General features: G+C 60.6%; 1 protein-coding gene across 13 annotated transcripts in view; it reads left to right on the top strand.

Annotated features, from left to right (window-relative positions):
• CACNA1E (calcium voltage-gated channel subunit alpha1 E) overlaps window positions 1–20,488 on the top strand; it is a 366,950-nt gene that overhangs the window by 306,043 nt on the left and 40,419 nt on the right. For 10 of the 13 annotated variants that reach the window (XR_011381220.1, XM_070054903.1, XM_070054898.1 and 7 more), the window contains 10 exon segments: window positions 368–485; window positions 1,844–1,911; window positions 2,801–2,898; window positions 7,203–7,259; window positions 8,169–8,795; window positions 8,969–9,279; window positions 11,342–11,498; window positions 13,239–13,368; window positions 13,756–13,815; window positions 14,118–14,224. Coding sequence is in view for 12 of the 13 variants with exons in the window: in XM_070054903.1 (XP_069911004.1) it covers window positions 368–485; window positions 1,844–1,911; window positions 2,801–2,898; window positions 7,203–7,259; window positions 8,169–8,795; window positions 8,969–9,279; window positions 11,342–11,498; window positions 13,239–13,368; window positions 13,756–13,815; window positions 14,118–14,224 (1,733 nt within the window). In the remaining variant the exon portion in view is untranslated. 13 annotated transcript variants of the gene reach the window in all.

The raw sequence follows: 20,488 nt of genomic DNA on the forward strand, positions 1-20,488 counted from the left end.
CCAGACGTCCTACGTGGGTGGTAGGGACCCGAGTCCCTACGCCAGGGTGCACATGCACAGGAAGCTGGAGTGAGAATGCAGCCAGTGCTGAACCCAGGCACTCCTGTGTGGACTGCGGTACCCCTCACGGCGTCCAAACCCCTTGCTGCACCAAGTGCCCGCCCCAGAACCTTGATTTTGGGTGGTCTCCTCCTGTTTCCAAAGCCCGAAATCCTCCTCCGCATCAGGGGAGGTTCAGGATTCTACATGGGATGGCTTTTCCGCTGCCTGGCAGGACACCCACGCAGGGGTCAGATGGGAAAGACCCAGACCCAAATGTGCTGTGGCCCAGCCTGTCTCTGGGCTCTGACCTTGCTGTTGTCTGCAGATCCTAACCGGTGAGGACTGGAATGAGGTCATGTACAACGGGATCCGCTCCCAGGGCGGGGTCAGCTCGGGCATGTGGTCAGCTGTCTACTTCATTGTGCTCACCTTGTTTGGAAACTGTATCCTTTGCGAGGTGCCCCTGCTTAGCCTGTTGCCTTCCTGGGCCCGCTTTAGAGGGGGCACTTGAGTGGGCAGAGACTTGGGGCTCTCATCCTATGAAACCTGTGCACCAACGGAGGCGAGCATACACATCTGCGGTGTGCAGGGCTGAGGACCCTGGGACTGTTAGAGTGAGCTGGGACGAGGGACAGCAGTGGTCATGGGCTCACATGGGATAGAGGCTGCCACACAGTAAGGACTCCGACAGCTCAGCGTTGGGCAGAGCTACCGTGGCCGGGGCCTGCTGCATGGGTGCCATGCCTACGTCCTTGCACCCCCTGCACAGCAAGCACTGTCTCGTGTAATCCCCACCTTGTGAGACAGGGATGGAGCACGCTGGTGAAGCCACGCAGCTGCTCACTTGTGAAGGGAGGCTGGGGATCGTGTCTAACCCCAGATGCTGGCAGGCCAGAGGGTCGGCACCAGGAAGGTTTTGGTTGGAGTTCCAGCAACTCTACCCTCTGTGTGGCCTTGGGAGAGCTTCTGTTTTTCATGTGTGGGAGGAAGACAGTGGTGCCCACTCTGTTCCTGTGACCATGGAGTGGCATTGTTTATCTGAACCCCCCTTGTAGACCACGCTTCTAGACAGCTGTCAGGTAGCTGTGGGGTGTGGCCTTGTCTTGAAGTGGGATTAGCAGAACAAGAGGACCACGTGACGTGACCTGGGGTACTTCTGGGGTCTGAGCAGACTGTAAACTGGACACGAGAAACCCAGGAGCTCTTCCACAGGTCCAGAAAGAGCCCAGTGTGTCCCACAGTGCCCAGGACGTCTGCAGGAGCCAGCTCTGTGCTCCACAGCACACTGATCTGACACAGCTGGGAAGCCGGGAGCTCGGGGGTCAGAGCACAGAGGAGGTGGATGCGTGTAACATGATGTCTGCTTTGTGGCACTTTGTTAGTGGGATGTGGTGCCCCCAGAGCCTAGCAGAGCAGTGAGCAGTACGTCACCTCTCACGACTGGGAGCGAATGCCAGTGATGGCCGTGGAACACCTGTTCCATGGAATAGTGTGATGCATTGGTGTAGAAGGGGAGCCCCCACCTGTGTCTTGCTGTCCAGGGTCTCGAGGCTAGAGCTGGTTGAAGACCTGCTCGCCACCTCTAGCCGCCACTGGTTTGTCCTGCAAAGACAGGGTGTGGTGTTGGAAGGGGAGAAGACAGGAGGTGCGAGGAGCCCTTACCTCCTGTAATCCTTGTGGGAGCGAGAGTGACTGCAGGCTATCTCTGCTCTTGCTGGTGGCCCAGGCAGGGGAGCTGTGCAGGTGCCCCTTAGCCCACGAAGATCCTCACTCTGCCTGCCTGGCCTTAACTCTGCCGCAGACACACTGTTGAATGTGTTCTTGGCCATCGCCGTGGACAATCTGGCCAATGCCCAGGAGCTGACCAAGGTAAGCCTGCGCTCTGGGGGTCTGGTTCTCTGTGGCATCTACTCAGGACTCCAGGAAGGTTCCTTCTGGGAGGTTCTGGGAGCTGGAAAGCCACACTTCCATGTAGGAGGCCTAGTTAGCTCCCTTTACTGAGTTTGGTGAGCATCACCCCCGCCCGTGTCTCTCATGGGTGACTGGAGGCTGCCGGGTCCTTGCTGAGCTGTATGTTGGAGAGGAGGTTTTAAGCATCTCTGCTACTGTGGCCTGTGGTTTTGCCGCTTTGGTCGTGTGGCTGAGCTGCTACAGCGTGGGTGTGAGCAGGGCCGGGGCGTTTAGTGGCCACGGTCACCCTGGGAGGTGTCCACCAAGCCGGCCGCTTCTCAGGGAGCCCCTCCCCCCTTCCCTGGATTCCTCTCCCTGGGGAGAAGCTTTGCTCATGGAAGAAGAGCCGGGAGATGTATAGAGCATGGGGTGCCCACGGGGTGCAGGTGGTGTGGGCTGCCCGAGGGGCTGCTCTCCTTATTGGAATGGTCTGGTAGGGAGCATTCCTGCCTGGCCCCTGGGTCTGGTTTGCTGCCTGCTGCAGCGTGGACCAGGCCCTGCCTCGTTGGCATGTGGATGCCTGGGGTCCTCACAGGAACTGGGAGCGTGGGGTGGAGCAACGTGGGGGCAGCAGCGTGTGGGAAGCTGTGTGTGCTTCTGAGTTCCCTGCACCTGCAGCTCCCTTGGCCGAGGCGAAGCCGACCTCGCTCCTGAGCTCCTTGCCCCGGAGTCCTGGCTGTGCTGGGCTGGGGACGGCTGGACCTCAGGTGTCCCCGAGCCAGCCTGACCTTGTCCTGTGCTCCCCACACCTGGTCTCCAGAGCTCCTCTGGAGGCTCCCTGGCAAAGGTGCCTCTGCTTTCTGTCTAGGATGAGCAGGAGGAAGAGGAGGCCTTCAACCAGAAGCATGCCCTGCAGAAGGCCAAGGAGGTCAGCCCAATGTCTGCACCCAACGTGCCCTCCATCGAGTGAGTCGGGGACCCCTTCTCTGCGCCCTGGGCGCGCTGCCCACAGAGCTCGATTGCAGGAAGTCAGCCCCTGAGGCCAGAGCTGCCAAACAGGGTCCACCCCTGCAGCCTTCACTTTATGGCAGGGAGGAAGAGATGACAGCGACGAGTCCAGATGACGGAAGGGCTGTGCAGCCCGTGGGACAGGGCCCCCAGGCTGTGAGAATGAGGGAAGACCTCAGGAAAACCCACGGGGTTCCCTGCAGAAGCCATGGCCACACAGAAGGCAGTGGTCTTGGGCCACTTCGAAGGAAGTGGGTCCCAGCCAGGTCCAGTGTGTCTGACCGGCAATGGTGAGGACCACAGAGAAGACTGGTATAGGTGGTGGAGCCACAGGTGGAGGCACTGGCTCTCACAGGGCAGGGGAAGGGGGACAAGCCCACCTGAGATAGGGACCCTGGGCTGTGGACTCTGGGGGCAGAGGGTGGCTCTTGGTGGGAGCTGTGAGTTAGATGAGCAAGAGCCACCTCAACCTATGGTATTTTGGAGGGAGAGCCACTGGGCCTTGCCAGTAGGTTAAATATGGCGGGGGTAAGGGTAGACGGAGAAGCAGAAACCAAGGTGTTGCTGCTTTGAGGACTGATGGCTGGGTTGGTACAGGTGGTGCTCCTGTACCCTGGGGACCAGCGAAACCACGTTAAGGCCTTTCTTAGGCATCTGATGCTGAGCAGCTCTGGGTTACTTGAGCCTGCAGCTTAGGAACCAGGACTGAAATAAAGATTGGGGGGCGTCATTTGTATTTAGATAGTGTTGCAGTGTCAGCATGGGTGAGATGGCCCTGGCCCAGGCGGAGTGGGACTGTTCTTCAAGGGCTGGCAGGAGGAGGACTGGACGCCTGATGTCCTGGAGCCTGCACAGGAAGCCAGTGGGGAGCCGGGCTGGGCAGGGTGCCCCTGCTCCTGAAAGCCCACCTGCAAGGAGGACAGAAAAGGGATCCTTGGGTTCAGCTAAAGGAAGCTGCTGGTGACCTTCAAAGAGCAAATTTCCTGGCCAGGTGGTCAGTGAGAGTGTGAGCAGGGAGTTCTGTGGCTGACCACGGAACTAGGGTGTTGGGCTGAACCCTGCAGGGGCCTGGCCTCTGCATGGGGGCATTGGAGAGGGGCTGCGAAGGACCCCAGACCCCCAGGATTCCCATTGCTTTAGGTGCTGCAGGTGAGAGGACCTGGGATATCTAAGGACATCTGAGACTGGGAACTGGACCCTCCCTGGTGCCATTTATCACCCGGTACCAAGGCTGGGGCTGGAGGAACTCTGCCTTGTCACCCTCCCAAAGGCAAGGTTCTGACCACAGCCACTGTGCCTCTCAGAAACCAAGGTCCCCAGGGGCTAATCCCCACATGCCCATCACTTCGACCTCCCTGTCCACAAAGTGAGGGCCAGGCTTCTGGGTTGCTCTTTCGTGAGGGAAAGATTCCCTGATCCATTGAGGACTGCAGGGAAATGTAAGCATGTGGTCCTCTCATACATGCTGTGTCTACCCCATCTGTCATGGTGTGGTCCTCTCATACATGCTGTGTCTACCCCATCTGTCATGGTGTGGTCCTCATACATGCTGTGTCTACCCCATCTGTCATGGTGTAGTCCTCTCATACATGCTGTGTCTACCCCATCTGTCATGGTGTGGTCCTCATACATGCTGTGTCTACCCCATCTGTCATGGTGTGGTCCTCATACATGCTGTGTCTACCCCATCTGTCATGGTGTAGTCCTCTCATACATGCTGTGTCTACCCCATCTGTCATGGTGTAGTCCTCTCCTACATGCTGTGTCTCTACCCCATCTGTCATGGTGTGGTCCTCTCATACATGCTGTGTCTACCCCATCTGTCATGGTGTGGTCCTCATACATGCTGTGTCTACCCCATCTGTCATGGTGTAGTCCTCTCATACATGCTGTGTCTACCCCATCTGTCATGGTGTAGTCCTCTCCTACATGCTGTGTCTCTACCCCATCTGTCATGGTGTAGTCCTCTCCTACATGCTGTGTCTACCCCGTCTGTCATGGTGTGGTCCTCATACATGCTGTGTCTCTACCCTGTGTGTCATGGCGTGGTCCTCTCTATTGCATGCTATCTCTACCTCACCTGTCATGATCTGGTTCTCCACAGCCACACACATATCCAGACATATGGATAGGAGACACTGTGGCCCCTGATAAGTCAGCCGTTTTCTTCCATGGTTGTACTGAGGTGCTCTGGGTATGTGTGTCCCTGAGCAAAATGCACTGACCTACCCAGGTGGTGGGACCGTGCAGAGAGCATGTCAGGGCAGTGACAGGGAGCAGGCTCTGTGCACACCCTGGGCAGCCCTTAGCCAGGGCTCATTTGTGCACATGGAATGTGAGGGTGTTGCGACGTGAGCGGCTCTGGGCTGTACCTATGAGGCTGCTGGTTCTGGGCCTGCACATGGCTGCTGTGGGACATAGGGGTGCTCAGCAGCATCGTTGTGTGATCCTGAAGCGAAGCACTCGGCATCCCAGAGTGTGTCTCTCTGTCTCTGACGTGGGAAAACCACTGCCTGCCCGCCTGCCTCATCCTGCTGTAGGCCATGTGCGTGATGGCAGCGTCCTGGTCACAGTCGGAGGCGTGGAGTTTTAGGTGTGGGTGTAAGTTTGCATCTTGGCATGTGTGTCGAGAGTCAAAGGAAAGGGTGTGTGTGTGTGTGTGAGTGTTGTGTGAGTGCATGAGAGTGTGTGTGAGAATGTGTGTGAGAGAGTGGGTGAGAGTGTGTATGAGTGAAAGTGTGTGAGAGAATGGGTGAGTGAGAGTGTGAGTGTATATGTGTGTGAGAATGTGACTGATAGAGTGTGAGTTGTGTGTGAGAATGAGAGTGTGTGAAAGTGTGTATGAGTGAATATGTGTATGTCAGTGTGTGTGAGTGTATGTGTGTGAGTGAAAATGTGTGAGTGTGTATGTGTGTGTATGTATGTGAGTAAATGTGTGTGAGTGTTGTGAGTGCGTGTGTATGAGTAAAAGTGTGTGTGAGTGTTGCGTGTGTAAATGTGTATGTGTGTGAGTTATATGAGTGTGTGTGTGAGAGTGCGTGTGTGAGAGTGTGTGTGTGAGTGTGCATGTGTGTGAGAGTGGGTGTAAGTGAAAGTGTGTGTATGTGTGTGAGAGTGAGCGGGTGAATCCTTCCTCTCACACTCAGCGCAGGTGCTTCCGAGGCTGTATCTGAATATTGGAGAATTGCAAACAGGCAGGCAGTGCCAGGCTTTTCCTACATGGAGCCGTGCTGCCTGTGAGGGCATCCGTGGCTGTCTCCACGCCCTACCTGTGCCTCCTGGCACTCTGCCCCTCCATGCCGCATGGCGTCCCAGGCTGCCAGTACTGAGGAGTGCTTGGTCAGGGTGCTCGTGGGCATCTCCAGGGATTTCTGTGTCAGTGTGTGCCCGCACTGCCACACACACACACTCTGCCTCTGCAGCACCACGGGGCAGCTCAGGCTGGCTGCCTCAGCCCCTCTACCCACCTGGTATCAGGCAGTTCTGCAGCTGTTTAAGAAGTAATGGTCCCGCCCCATGTGGATGGTGTGAGGTGGGCGTGGTCTTCATGGGTGGCCTCGGTGTTGCTGGAAGGAAGTAGCATCTCTGAGGTGCCCTCCTCCACGCCTTGACCCTGTGTGGACACACTTACCGTACCAGTGTCCTGTCTGCCGTCACAGGGCCACCCACACCTGCTCCTCTCTCCCCTGCTGGCCCTATACTGTGTGTTTGAAAGGATGCTGTGTGTGTGACAGATTGTTCTCTGTGCAAGTCTAAGAGAGCCACAGCTGTGCTCTGCCCAGCTGAGCACTCCAGGCTTGTGGCCAGGCCACTGTGTGCATAAGCACAGGGCATCGTCACATCCCAGAGGACTTGATGGCGGCCCCTCAGGCCAGGGCTCATCGCCTTGCCGCCTGCCCCGTGTTCCAGTACGTGGATACGTGGTGCTGCCTGGGGACCAGTGGGCGGGGCCCAGTTGCTCACAGTGGACGGATTTGCAAAGGGGCCTCTGTGGGGTGTTGGTGTCCCATGCCTGTTCAGCCTTGGCTGTGAGCCATGTGAGAGACGGGGTGGCCCCTGCCCCACGTGAATGTGTGGAAGACAGTGTCTGCGCGTGCACACAGTGAGGACCAGAGCCCCCCATGGGGAGGTCCGAGGCTGGGATCTGTGGGGTGAGCCAGAGCCAAGGATGTGCGGACACTTCGGCCTCCCTCCGGTCTGCTGGTGGCCGTGGGCGCACGGCTCCGAGTGTGGGGCACTGAACTGTGCTTTCTCTCCCCCAGAAGAGACAGGAGGAGAAGACACCACATGTCGATGTGGGAGCCGCGCAGCAGCCACCTGTATGTGTGCGCCGGTTTGCGTGTCTGTGAGTGGCTATGTGTGGGCGTGGGGACCGCGTGTCTCTGCCCTTGCTGTGGACCCGTGGCACCGGGCATGCATGTCAGCGTGTGCCTTAGTGTGTGCGTGTGCTCCGTGTACGTGATTGTGCACTTGTGTCAGTGTGTCCAAAGCACGTGGCCCTGTGCGTCTCTGCTCTTGTGTCTGGCTGTGAGTGGGCGTGTGTGTTGGTGGCCGGTGTTGGTTGGCGCACCTCCTCGTGGGCCGCTGTGCACAGGATGTGTGTGGTGTACGTGTGTCCCCTCACAGTAGCGTGTGCGTGTCCGCAGCACAGGTGAGGGAAGCCCTCCCATGTGTCATTTTGTCTTCCTGCTGCCACTGCCGTCTGCCTGCCCCTGAGCCCAGTGGCTGGCAGTCTCTGCACATGCAGCATGCTGTGTTAGGGTCAGCTCCTGTGGCAGAGGCCCATGGGCAGGCAATGCTGGGGCTCTCAAGTGACAGGTCCACCTGGCACTGTGGCCACCGTCTGGTGGTGTCTGGCCACTGTGCATCCTGCCCTGGCTACTCTGGGCCACCCTACCCTACCAGGAAAGGACAGGCCTTGGCCTTGAACCGAGGGCATTGGAGGGCACAGCAGGCCCGGCCGACGCCCTGAGAGCCAAGGGGCCTGAGGGGGAGGCTCCTGGAAGCCCCTGGGAGCTGGCCTCACAGGCCCCAGGGGTACCTGGCCCGCCCTCCGGCCCCTGCAGAGCAGCTCTGAGCAGGTGGCCTAGCCCAGCCACCTGCTCACACGTGGCCCTCTCGGCTCCCGTGTCTGTCTGTGCTTCCTGTCTGAGGGCACCAGGCCCCCACTGCCTCCTCGTGTCCTGCCGTCCCTTCCCCTCTGATGTCGGCCTCACCCTCTCCATCAGGAGGGAGCGCCGGCGCCGGCACCACATGTCAGTGTGGGAGCAGCGGACAAGCCAGCTACGGAGGCACATGCAGATGTCCAGCCAGGAAGCCCTCAACAAGGAGGAGGCCCCCCCGATGAACCCCCTCAACCCGCTCAACCCCCTGAGCCCCCTCAACCCGCTCAACGCCCACCCCAGCCTCTACAGGAGACCCAGGCCCATGGAGGGCCTGGCCCTGGGCCTGGAGAAGTGTGAGGAGGAGCATGTCAGCCGTGGCGGGTCCCTCAAGGGGGCCCTGGACTGCCAGAGGAGCCCCTTGTCGCTGGGCAGACGGGAGCCGCCATGGCTGGCCAGGCCCTGTCACGGAAACTGTGAGCCGGCGCTGCAGGAAACAGCTGGGGGAGAGACCGTGGTCACCTTCGAGGACCGGGCCAGGCACAGGCAGAGCCAGCGGCGCAGCCGGCATCGGCGAGTCCGGACGGAAGCCAAGGAATCCTCCTCGGCCTCCCGGAGCAGGTCTGTCAGCCAGGAGCGGAGCCTGGATGAGGGGGCGTCGACAGAGGGCGAGAGAGACCACGAAGCCCGGGGCAGCCATGGCGGCAAAGAACCAACAATCCACGAAGAAGAGAGAGCCCAGGACTTGCGCAGGTAAAGAAAGGCCAGCCTCGGTTTCCCCTTTGTAACTGCGAAGGCAGGAGTGACTGAGCCATGGGTCCGCCCCTGAGCAGGTGCAGGTGGGGCGGCCCAGGAGGGCAGGGTGCGTGCTCTGGCACCCGCCCAGCCCCTCACCTCCTCCCTTGCCACGCATCCTGTCTTCACAGGACAGACAGTCTGATGGTACCCAAAGGCTCAGGGCTGGCTGGAGGCCTGGATGAGGCCGGCACACCCCTCGTCCTGTCCTCACCCGAGGGTGTGGGGAAAGAGGCAGCACCCACAGAGCAGCATGCAGATGGCAGCGGTGAGCCGGCCCTGCTGGGGCACGTGCAGCTGGACGTGGGCCGGGCCATCAGCCAGAGTGAGCCCGACCTCTCCTGCGTCACGGCCACCACAGACAAGGTCACCACCGAGAGCACCGATGTCACCGTGGCCATCCCCGACGCGGAGCCCCTGGTGGATTCAACGGTTGTGCACAGTGAGCACCCACCCCGGAGGGCTGGAATGAAGCATTCAAGTGCAGTGTGGCCTGAGCCAGGCTGACCTGTCTCACACTGAGCCCAGGAGGTGACCATGAGCCCCCGTGGTCTGCCAGCCACCCTGCGGTGTGGTGCCCCATCACCCGTTCACCGTGGGTTCACGTACCAGTGTGCCGTGGCATCTCGGTGCTGGAGAGGAAGTCCCTGGCCGCCCCGGTTTGTTGCCGTGAAGCGTGGGGTTGGGCTGGACGCAGGGAGCTCATCTGCACGGCCCCTTCTCTCGTCACTGTTCCTTCTCCTGTGACTTTGCTCATACGGCTCCCCCACCACGGCTCATCCCCAGCTGGTGTCAGTCTAAACCCTGAAGGGGAACAGCAGCCAGGAAGAACTTGACCCAGAACCCACCCTCACTGACCCACACCCACCCCTGCTGTGACCATACCCACCCCTGCACTGACCCACACCCACCCCTGCTGTGACCCACACCCACCCCTGCACTGACCCACACCCACCCCTGCTGTGACCATACCCACCCCTGCACTGACCCACACCCACCCCTGCTGTGACCATACCCACCCCTGCACTGACCCACACCCACCCCTCACTGACCCACACCCACCCCTGCTGTGACCATACCCACCCCTGCACTGACCCACACCCACCCCTCACTGACCCACACCCAGCTCTCACTGACCCACACCCACCCTTGCTGTGACTATGCCCACACCTGCACTGACCCATACCCAGCCCTCACTGACCTCACACCCACACTTCACTGACCCACACACACACGCCTCGCTGACCTCACACCCACGCCTGCACTGACCCACACCCAGCCCTCACTGACCCATACCCAGCCCTCGCTGACCTCACACCCATGCCTGCACTGACCCATGCACACGCCTCGCTGACCTCACACCCATCCCTCACTGACCCATACCCAGCCCTCGCTGACCTCACACCCACCCCTCACTGACCCACACCCACCCCTCACTGACTTGGTGCCCCCTTGTTGTGCTGCATTACCCCACCCCAACTGCACGGTCACTGAGTGGCCCACATAGGACTCACTCACTGGTGTCTCTGTGTATCCTTGACACCCCCCCCCCACAGTCTTCCTTCCTGTTTCCCTTCATTCCCAGCTCTGCCATCTCCTCCCTGCGCGTTCCCCACACTCTGAGACCAGTCTGCTCTGGGCAGTGAGCTCTGAGCCCCACGCCTGCAGTGGTCGTCCTGGTCCAGACACTCACAGCCTGCACTAGTGTCTGTGGGCCTTAGGTCTAGCAGCCAGGTGCCCAGGACCCAGCTGTGTGGGGAACAGCAGTAAGAAAGCAGGCCCGGCCGTGGCCTTGGCTGCAGGCAGGAGCCTCCTCGAGAGGCCTTGGGACGCTGCGTGTGACTCAGCCTCAGGAGGTCCCAGTAGAGTCATCCCTGGAGCGGAAGCAAAGGGAGGAGGACCTCAGCCTCCTGCTGACCCCCACACACCATGACCGGACCCCCCGTCCCCTGTCCTCCCGGTCTGCGTGTGTATCACCCTCCCCCACGTCATGACCAGGCCCCTATCCCCTGTCCTCCAGGTCTGCGTGTGTATCACCCTCCCCCACGTCGTGACCGGGCCCCTATCCCCTGTCCTCCAGGTCTGTGTGTGTATCCCGTCTCCATTTCTGGGTGAGCCATGGCTGGGAAAAGCACAGTGTTTCTCAGACTCTGCCTCTGCAGTGAGGTCTCCCTCCAGGGACGGGGGGCTCAGAGTCGGGGTCACGCATGCTGGTCTCTGTAGGACTAGCGACCCCAGACCCTCAGCTTTCCCATCTGTGCAGTGGGATAACAACACAGGCGGCCCAGGGAACATCGAAGGGGAGTCAGGTAGAAGCCCTGCTTTGTGAAGCCCTCAAGCCTGTCCGTGCAGAGGCCCGGCGCTCTAGGGACCCTTGTCCTGGAGTGCGTGCTGGGGGCCTCGCCGCCAGAAAGGCTTGGGGACACAGCTGGGCCCACCCCTCTCCCCAACGGAAAAGGAGGGGCTCCCACAGGTTTCTGACCTGTCAAAATCTTCCTCTCCAGTCGGCAACAAGACGGATGGAGAAGCCAGTCCCTTCCAGGAGGCTGAGATGAAGGAGGCCGAGCAGGAGACAGAAAAGCAGAAGAAGAAGGAGAGGCCAGCAAGCGGCAAAGCCATGGTGCCCCACAGTTCCATGTTTATCTTCAGCACCAGCAACCCGTGAGACACCAGCCATGCGGGGCAGGGAGGGAGGGAGGGAGAGGCCACACGTGTCCCTGTGGACTGGCCAGACACGGAGCTGTCAGGGGCCACTAGGGGAGGTGGGTCTATGACAGAGTCTAGAGAGAGGCTGAAGACAGGGGCTGGGGGCAGGGCGGCAGGTGTCAGAGTGTGGACAGGGCTGGGCAGGACAGCAGGGGTCAGAGTATAGACAGGGCTGGGCAGGACAGCAGGCATTAGTGTAGACGGGGCTGGGCAGGATGGCAGGCATTAGTGTAGACAGGGCTGGGCAGGACAGCAGGCATTAGTGTAGACAGGGCTGGGAAGGACGGCAGGCATTAGTGTAGACAGGGCTGGGCAGGACAGCAGGCGTTAGTGTAGACAGGGCTGGGCAGGACAGCAGGCATCAGAGTGTAGACAGGGCTGGGCAGGACAGCAGGCATTAGTGTAGACAGGGCTGGGCAGGACAGCAGGCGTTAGAGTGTAGACAAGGCTGGGCAGGACGGCAGGCATTAGTGTAGACAGGGCTGGGCAGGACAGCAGGCGTTAGAGTCTAGAGGGGACTGGGACAGGACAGCAGGAGTCAGAGTGTAGACAGGGCTGGGCAGGACAGCAGGCATCAGAGTGTAGACAGGGCTGGGCAGGACAGCAGGCATTAGTGTAGACAGGGCTGGGGGCAGGACAGCAGGCATTAGTGTAGACAGGGCTGGGCAGGACAGCAGGCGTTAGTGTAGACAGGGCTGGGCAGGACAGCAGGGGTCAGAGTGTAGACAGGGCTGGGCAGGACGGCAGGCATTAGTGTAGACAGGGCTGGGCAGGACAGCAGGCATCAGAGTGTAGACAGGGCTGGGCAGGACGGCAGGCATTAGTGTAGACAGGGCTGGGCAGGACAGCAGGCATCAGAGTGTAGACAGGGCTGGGCAGGACAGCAGGCGTTAGAGTCTAGAGGGGACTGGGACAGGACAGCAGGGCATGTTGGGAGGAGGGGAACTTCCATGGACCCTCCTGTCTTGGGTGCCTTGGGGGCAGAGGAAATCTACCTCCTGGGTCACCAGGTGCTATAGAGGTGGACAGAGCTGTTGCAGAACCCCAAATGACCTGCCACTCACTGGGCTCCAAGAGTTCGGGCCCCACTGCCCTTACAGCAGAGGCAAGGGCGTGATGCGGGAGCACGGGAGGCTTTGCATGGGGAGCTTGGGAGGGGCAGCTGCCCCCTCCACCCAGACGCGTGGCTCGGTGCCAGGCGGGGGGAAAGGAAGGGATGGCTTCCCGTGCTGTGTGGGCAGGGCTCAGCAGGGCCGTAGGGAGCATGGGCCCAATTAAGGGGTGAGGCTCGACTGTGGAGCCTGGAATTGTTGGTTGAATGAGAGTGGCCCGGGCTCTTTGCTTATGGTCAGCTCTGCTTGTTTTTTCTTGGTTCCTTATGGTTTCCTTGGTGAGTCCCAGGTTTCATACCACGGGGGAGAGGGAACAGCCGATGGCCCTGTGGCCAGAGTCTGTTCAGCCAGCGCGGGCTAGGCCCCACGTCGCCTTGTGCTCACTGACCTAGCACGTGTCTGGCTGCAGTCTGGCCCACGGCTCCTGCTTCCCTCCCTCTGGGGCACTACACAAGGGCCAGAGAAGTTGTTCTGGCGGTTTCTCTGGTGCGGGCCTCCCTGTCTGGCCAGGAAAGTGGCTAGGCAGGGGCCAGGAGGGTTGGGGGAGGGAGGGAGGCGGCGCTCAGCGGGGCGAATCCCACAGGATCCGGAGGGCCTGCCACTACGTGGTGAACCTGCGCTACTTTGAGATGTGCATCCTGCTGGTGATCGCGGCCAGCAGCATCGCCCTGGCGGCTGAGGACCCGGTGCTGACCAACTCGGAGCGCAACAGAGTGGGTGCTCAGCTCGGGGGCGGGTCCCGATGGGGGAGAAGGGGCTTGCTGGGGGTTGAGGGTTAGGAGATCTCCTGCTCCTGTTCCTTAGGGCAGGATGTGGGCTATTCCCAAATAAGCCGCTAGCCCCACTCTGTGGTGCCTACTGCCGCCATGAGGGCCACATGTGGGAGCTGACACGCGGTCACAGGTGGTGTGTGCGTCAGATGGGAAGGAATGGGGGGCATTCCAGTCCTTGGCCAGAGTCGGGGGGCGAGATGTGAGGTGCTCCAAACCCGAATTCCAGCCAAGGACAGGGGCTGCCAGGTCCAGAGGCTCCTGCAGACTTGGGGGCCGGGGCGGGTGGGCAGACAGCAATCTCAGAGCCCTCCCACCATGTGTCCACAGGTCCTGCGTTATTTCGACTACGTGTTCACTGGCGTGTTCACCTTTGAGATGGTCATCAAGGTGAGAGGTGCCGCTCCGTGACCCTGGGCGCGGCTCGGGGGCGCCCCCTTGCTGCCACCTGCCAACCCTGCAGTGCCTGCCGCAGACCAGGGATGCACAGGACTGGGGCCTGCGCTCCCTTCCGCCCACCCTGGCACTCATGCATCCGTCTTGCCCAGCCTCACCCGTCAGGGGCGTTGTCCTGCGTGTTGAGGTGGGCTTCTATGATGGCTGTGAGAGGAGGCCCCTGGCCCCAGGCAGGAAGGGTGTGGGGCAGGTGTCGCCCACATCCCTGGGGTCACCATCCACACCTTCTCCTGCAGATGATAGACCAGGGCTTGATCCTGCAGGACGGGTCCTACTTCCGAGACCTGTGGAACATCCTGGACTTCGTGGTGGTGGTCGGTGCACTGGTGGCCTTCGCGCTGGCGTAAGTGGCTGCTTCCTGCTGGGCTGGCTTTCTCCCGGCCTCCTGGAGACTCCGCTGACTCGAGCCCTCCTCGGGGACCGGCCTGAGAATCGGGGTACTCGGTGGTGCCCAAAGAGCTGCCCTGGAGCTTTGCTTCTCAGTACCCTCTGCTCCCTGGAGCCACGTGTCCTGAGGTGCAGGCAGGGCAGGGGTGGGGAGGGGAGGCTGAGGCTCCGTCCTGGGAGAAGAAGGAGTGGGACCAGCTCAGTGAGGGGTGGGCCCGGGTGTGTCCAACGAGCGCCCAGCTTCCTTCGTTCCTCAGGTCTGTCGAGAGGATAGGGAGGGTATAGTGGAGTCGGGAATGCTGGAAGCCTGGGCTGTGCCAGGGACTGTCAGGGACAGTGCTGTGCTGGGCCGCCAGAGGGGAAGGCTCCCCCAGCCTTCAGTGACACCACTCGGGAGGAGATGGTCTTGGGCCATCATCCATGGCGCTAACCTGTATCTGTGACTTGTGGGGGTGTGACACATGGAGCCAGCCACGGAGGGCTCTCCCAGGCCTCTGGGCTCTGGCCGGGTGCCCCTGGGCCCCTTCCTACACTGGTGCCTCCAGGACGAGTGGCAGCCTTGACTCCGTGTAGACCATGTCCCAGCCAGAGCGACTATGCAGGGACCCCACATGTCCGTGAGCACAGGCAGAGCCTCGTCCCTGAGCAAGGCTGGCCACGCTCTCCCCGAAAGCGAGCTGGGGACTTCGGAGTGGCAGCTGCTGGGGAAGGAAGAGGGTGCCCTGCAGGCTTGCGCAGACCGCCTGCCCCAGGCCCCTGTGGCAGAGCAGAGTGAGGAAGTGTACGTCTCCCGTGACTGGGCTGTCTGCTGCCCATACCATGAGGGGCCCTCTGCGGATAAGCCTAGAGGGTGTGGTTTAAGCGGTGGGGCAGCTGTCCCCTTGCACCTGTTTGTCAACCCCATTAGGGTCATGCACTCACCTTTGACCCTCCCAGAAAGGGAACCCACATGAACTTCCCCGAGGAGTCACATGGAATCGGTGTCTCGTCCGATGGTCCCTGCAAGACAGAAGCAGCCCAGGCTCTGCCAAGGCACCCAGCTCCCCCTCCATCCCTGGGGGCCCCTTCCTCTTATAGATCAGGGTCCCCCTTGGGATTTTACAGTCCGGCCCCTCCTCGTCTTGTTCATTCCTATGCATACATTGTTCACCATGTTTTCTGGTTTTGATCTCAGTGAAATACTTTGTCTCTCTTTGAAGAATTAAAGATGAAGAGAGACAGGCAGACAGAAAAGAACCACCCCCCAACCACCACCATGTTTAGGGAGAACAGAGCTCCCTGGGGCTCAGGGGTGGGGTGATCCAGGAAGAACCTGGAAAGAGACCCAGCCCATCTACAGTCCACATGGAGTCCTGTGTCTCCCATCATGTCCTGAAGTCTCCATGCAGGAGCAAAGTATATGTTTGTGCATAATGTGTGCACATGGCTGAACACGGGTGTGGGCTGCTTGCCTGGAGCCAGGAGGGTGTGTCTGGGTGGGTGTGGGGTGGGAGGTGAGTTGTAGGGGAGCCTCCGTGTGCTGCCCTCAGGGCAGAGCAGGGCCCAGCCGCCGCTGGTTATCATCTGTCTTGTTCTCTCTCTGCTCCTTGACACTGGCAGTGGTGGCTTTGGTGCTGGTGGCAGGGAAGCCTTAGCAGCCCGGAGCCGGAGCCTCTGCTGGTCCTCAGGCCAGGTACAGTGTGGGGGCCCTGAAGCCCGTGTTCTGGGGTCCACGCTCAGGTGATGGATCGAGCACTGAGATCCATCCCCTTATGTCGGTAACACCACCTCTGGAACTCTCCATTTCTCTCCGAAATGCAGTGGTACTTGCTCACTCTCCATCGCCCCTGTTGTACTCACCCCTCCCCGGCTCGCCATACCTGTGCCCTGTCTCCCAGAGAGGCCCCTACCCTCCCTTCCTCTGGCCTTGGCACGTCGCCAAGGCCCAGGGCCTGCTTCTCTTGCTCACGGCCATGCTTCCTAACTGCTCTCTCCCTCCCCCCACCAAGAGCACCAGAGAATTCAGCTCCTGTGTCTCATTGGCAGGGTTTGTAGCCGCTGCTGCCTGCAAAGTGAAGACATGGCCCAGGGCTGATTGTGGCAGAGCCCTCGGGGCAATGTCCCCCATGTCAGGGACACAGGACAGTAGTAAGCCAGATGTGGGTGTGCCTGTGACTGGTCAGGCACCTTTCCCTGTGGTCACCACTTCCACCTGTCACTCTTCTCAGAAATGGAACCACACCCTTCTGAGGCCTCTACAGGGTGAAGCTTGTTAGCTTGGTCACATGGTGCTTGCTGCTGGGGGCCAGGGGGGGGCCTGGTACTGTTGAAACCGCTGCCAGCCCAAGCCCTCCCAGAGTCCAGCTTAACTCCCCAGATACTGCTCTAACCAAGGAGGGAACGGCCCAGCTGAACTGTCCGCGGAGCCTGCTGCTCGGAGGCCTGCGCTGCCTTCATGTATGTTTTCTGTGGCATGTATGTGTGTGTGGCCGCTGGGGAGAAGCCTCGTCCTCCACAGCTGCACACGCTGAGTGCAGGGCTTCTTCATAATGTAAACCTGACAGATTCTGTGCAGAGACTTCGTTGGCTCTGAAGGAGGGGGCGGGAGATGTTCTCCAAGTGTGGGTCCTGCGGGGCAGGCGACGTCCACAGAAAGGGCACTCTGCCAGCCGCCTTTCATTGTAATGCATTTAGGAGCAGGCGCAGGTCTCCCCACTCAAGCCTGGGTCCCTGCAGGAGGCGGGCAGGAGACCGAGCGCTGCCAGCTGTGAATGCACGGGGCACGCTGTGCTCTCCCTGCGAAGTTCCTGGCAGAGCCCGGTGAGCACTGCCTGTGGAACCCCGTCTGCATCTGCCCTGTCTGCAGAGGGCTTGTTCCCGGGGGTGACCGTCCCACCGCAAGGACCAGACCCGGCCTTTCTGCTTCCTCGCCTCTGCCTCGCTCCACCTCCTGACGGGGAACAGCGATGGCTGTGGCCTTGGCGTCTCTGGCTTCTGCACGCCAGGCACATCTCCGCTCTCGGGGAAGCCCAGACTCAGCTGCTTTTGAGATCACGTGTCCCCAGTGCCATGTGCTCATAGCCGTGCAGACCCCACATGGGGAGAGCAGCATCTCAGGGGAGACGCGGGGGAGGACCTGAGCATGTGTGTGCCTGTGTGTGTGCCAGTGTGTGTGTGTCCCCTGTACATGTATGTGCACGTGTGTGCATGCCCATGCTTGTGTGTATGTGTATGCCTGTACAAGTTGCCGTGTGTGCATTTTAGGTGTGAGCATGCGTGTATGCAAGTGTGCACTGATCATGTGTGCATGCATGTGCTCGTGTGTGAATGCATGTGCCTGTGCCTAGGTGCAAGTATGCGCAGATGTGCGCATGCACCTGTGCACGTGTACTTCCGTGCATGCATGTGTGTGCATGTGTGCAGTGGCTGTCTACATGTGTAAGTGTTCTTCGCAGTGTGCATGTAGGCGCCTTGTGCACATGTTGCACACACGTGCATGTTCAGGAGTGCCTGTGTGTGCAGGTGTGCGTGTCTGCACTCCACCCAGGACATTTCCTTCTCCCTGCTCTCTGCATCCCATGTGGTTAGCTCAGTCGTCCGGCGGGCTCTCCTGCTTTGGAGTCTACATAGTGAGCTCCCAGCTGTTGGTGCTTGTCAGATACGCGGTTTGGCAGAAAAGCGGCCCATAGTTCTGCCTCTGCCTCTGCAGAGCAGTCAGTCCTGCAGGTTCCTGAGGCTGGTGCCAGACTGCCCTGTGGCCCTTTGGCCACGGGGCCCAAGGTGAGGCCAGGACACCCAGCCGGGTTCACGGCCACACTGGGTCTCTCATCACCCAGCCCTTGGGCAGAAAGGAAGCATGAGGCTGTCTGCCGCTGTGGCCAGGGGGCTGGAATTCCCACGGTCACTTCCACACACTCTTTCCATCCACATGTGTCCCTCTCCTGACTGGACACCGTGCCCTGTTGCCATGACGGTGAGGCCCACTGAATGTGTTCAGAGCCTGTTCTGTATCCATCCCAGAATTACAAGTACAAGCAGCTTGGGGTCCCCAGGGGACCATGAGCTTCCCCTGTGTCCTGGCTCTGCTAGGGTATCTGTCTTAGGTGAGAGTGCACATGAGAGGCAAGAGTGATATCAGACTCACACACGAGTGCCTGCTCACACCCACAGGGCCTGCTCACACCCCACAGGGCCTATTCACACCCCACAGGGGCTGCTCACACCCCACAGGGCCTGCTCACACACCCCAGGGCCTGTTCACACCCCACAGATCCTGTTCACACCCACAGGACCTGTTCACACCCCACAGGGCCTGCTCATATCCTGCAGAGTCTGTTCACACCCCGCAGGGCCTGCTCATATCCTGCAGTGTCTGTTCACACCCCGCAGGGCCTGCTCATACCCCACAGGGCCTGCTCACACCCCACAGGGCCTGTTCACACCCACAGAGCCTGCTCATACCCCACACCCCACAGAGCCTGCTCATGCACTACAGGGCCTGTTCACACCCACAGGGCCTGCTCACACCACACAGGGCCTGCTCAAACCCCATAGGGCCTGCTCACACCCCACACCCCACAGGGCCTGCTCACACCCCACATCCCACACCCCACAGGGCCTGCTCACACCACACAAGGCCTGCTCACACCACACAGGGCCTGCTCACACCCACAGGGCCTGCTCGCACCACACAGGGCCTGCTCAAACCCCATAGGGCCTGCTCACACCCCACACCCCACAGGGCCTGCTCACACCCCACATCCCACACCCCACAGGGCCTGCTCACACCACACAAGGCCTGCTCACACCACACAGGGCCTGCTCACACCCACAGGGCCTGCTCGCACCCCACAGGGCCTGCTCGCACCCCATAGGGCCTGCTCACACCCCACACCCCACAGGGCCTGCTCACACCCCACATCCCACACCCCACAGGGCCTGCTCACACCACACAGGGCCTGCTCACACCTCATAGGACCTGCTCACACCCACAGGGCCTGCTCGCACCCCATAGGGCCTGCTCACACCCCACACCCCACAGGGCCTGCTCACACCCCACATCCCACACCCCACAGGGCCTGCTCACACCACACAGGGCCTGCTCACACCTCATAGGACCTGCTCACACCCACAGGGCCTGCTCGCACCCCATAGGGCCTGCTCACACCCCACACCCCACAGGGCCTGCTCACACCCCACATCCCACACCCCACAGGGCCTGCTCACACCACACAGGGCCTGCTCACACCTCACAGGGCCTGCTCACACCCCACAGGGCCTGCTCACACCCAACAGTTCACAGAAGCAGCCCAGGGCCCTGAGCCTGGCTGTCTCTCCCCATTGATCACCTGCCTCTAAGCAGTGCCTCTGCCCTGAAGCTGTGCCCTCTCTCAACACCCTTGTTCTACAGAGTTGGAGGCTGTCTCCCAGGGAAGCCGTGACTGCAGGTGCATCTTGTAGGTGGTGAGTGGGCACCCAGTGCTCAGTCTGGAGTCAACCACTCCCTGTGGGTGTAGGATGCTACTAATAGGGGACAGAAAGCCACTGTGAGTGGGACAGATGCTGTCCCTGGAGTCACACTGAGGGCCACTGAATTCAACTTTGTGCCCAGAATGCCCATGGCTGTGTCTGCCCTCACTGCCTCAACGTGGGGTTGGGGTGGGAGAAGGGGCCGGAGTGGAAGGCACACAGAGGCTGTGCGGTCTGCGCCCTGCATGCGTTGTTTGTGACGAGCATGGTGGAATGTGGCATCTGCTGTGTGAAAACCCTCTGTGGGTGTGCGCCTAGGGTGCAAGTGCCCAGGGCTTTCTCCTCATCACAGCATAGACTTGGGAGAGGCCTGGTTGTCACTGGGGGCCCAGCCTGGGCTGCAGAACCAAACACAAGGAAGGCAGGTGCACAGCTCCTCCCACGGCATAGGCAAAAGCACCTGTCTGGGAAGGGGGAGCCCACACAGCTGGCAGTGACTTAGGGCAGGGTCTTCCTGATGGGCTCGGGGAGTCTCAGCCCAGAGGCTGTGATCTGTCAGCTCTCTGCTTGGCCCCCACCCACAGGGACACGGCCCAGCTCTACAAATCTGTGTCCAGCTGGGGGAGCCTTGGTGGGACTTCAGCCGGCACTGAGGCCTCCTTGGAAAGAGCAGCAGTGAGTGGTCTGTGGTGACCACAGGAAGGGTGAACTGGGCCACTGCTGGCCACACTGAGGCCTGAAGCTGCTCGGAGACAGGCTTTGCTGTGTCGCA

This window comes from Oryctolagus cuniculus, chromosome 13, assembly GCF_964237555.1.
Source record: "Oryctolagus cuniculus chromosome 13, mOryCun1.1, whole genome shotgun sequence".
NCBI classification, from domain to species: Eukaryota; Metazoa; Chordata; class Mammalia; order Lagomorpha; family Leporidae; genus Oryctolagus; species Oryctolagus cuniculus.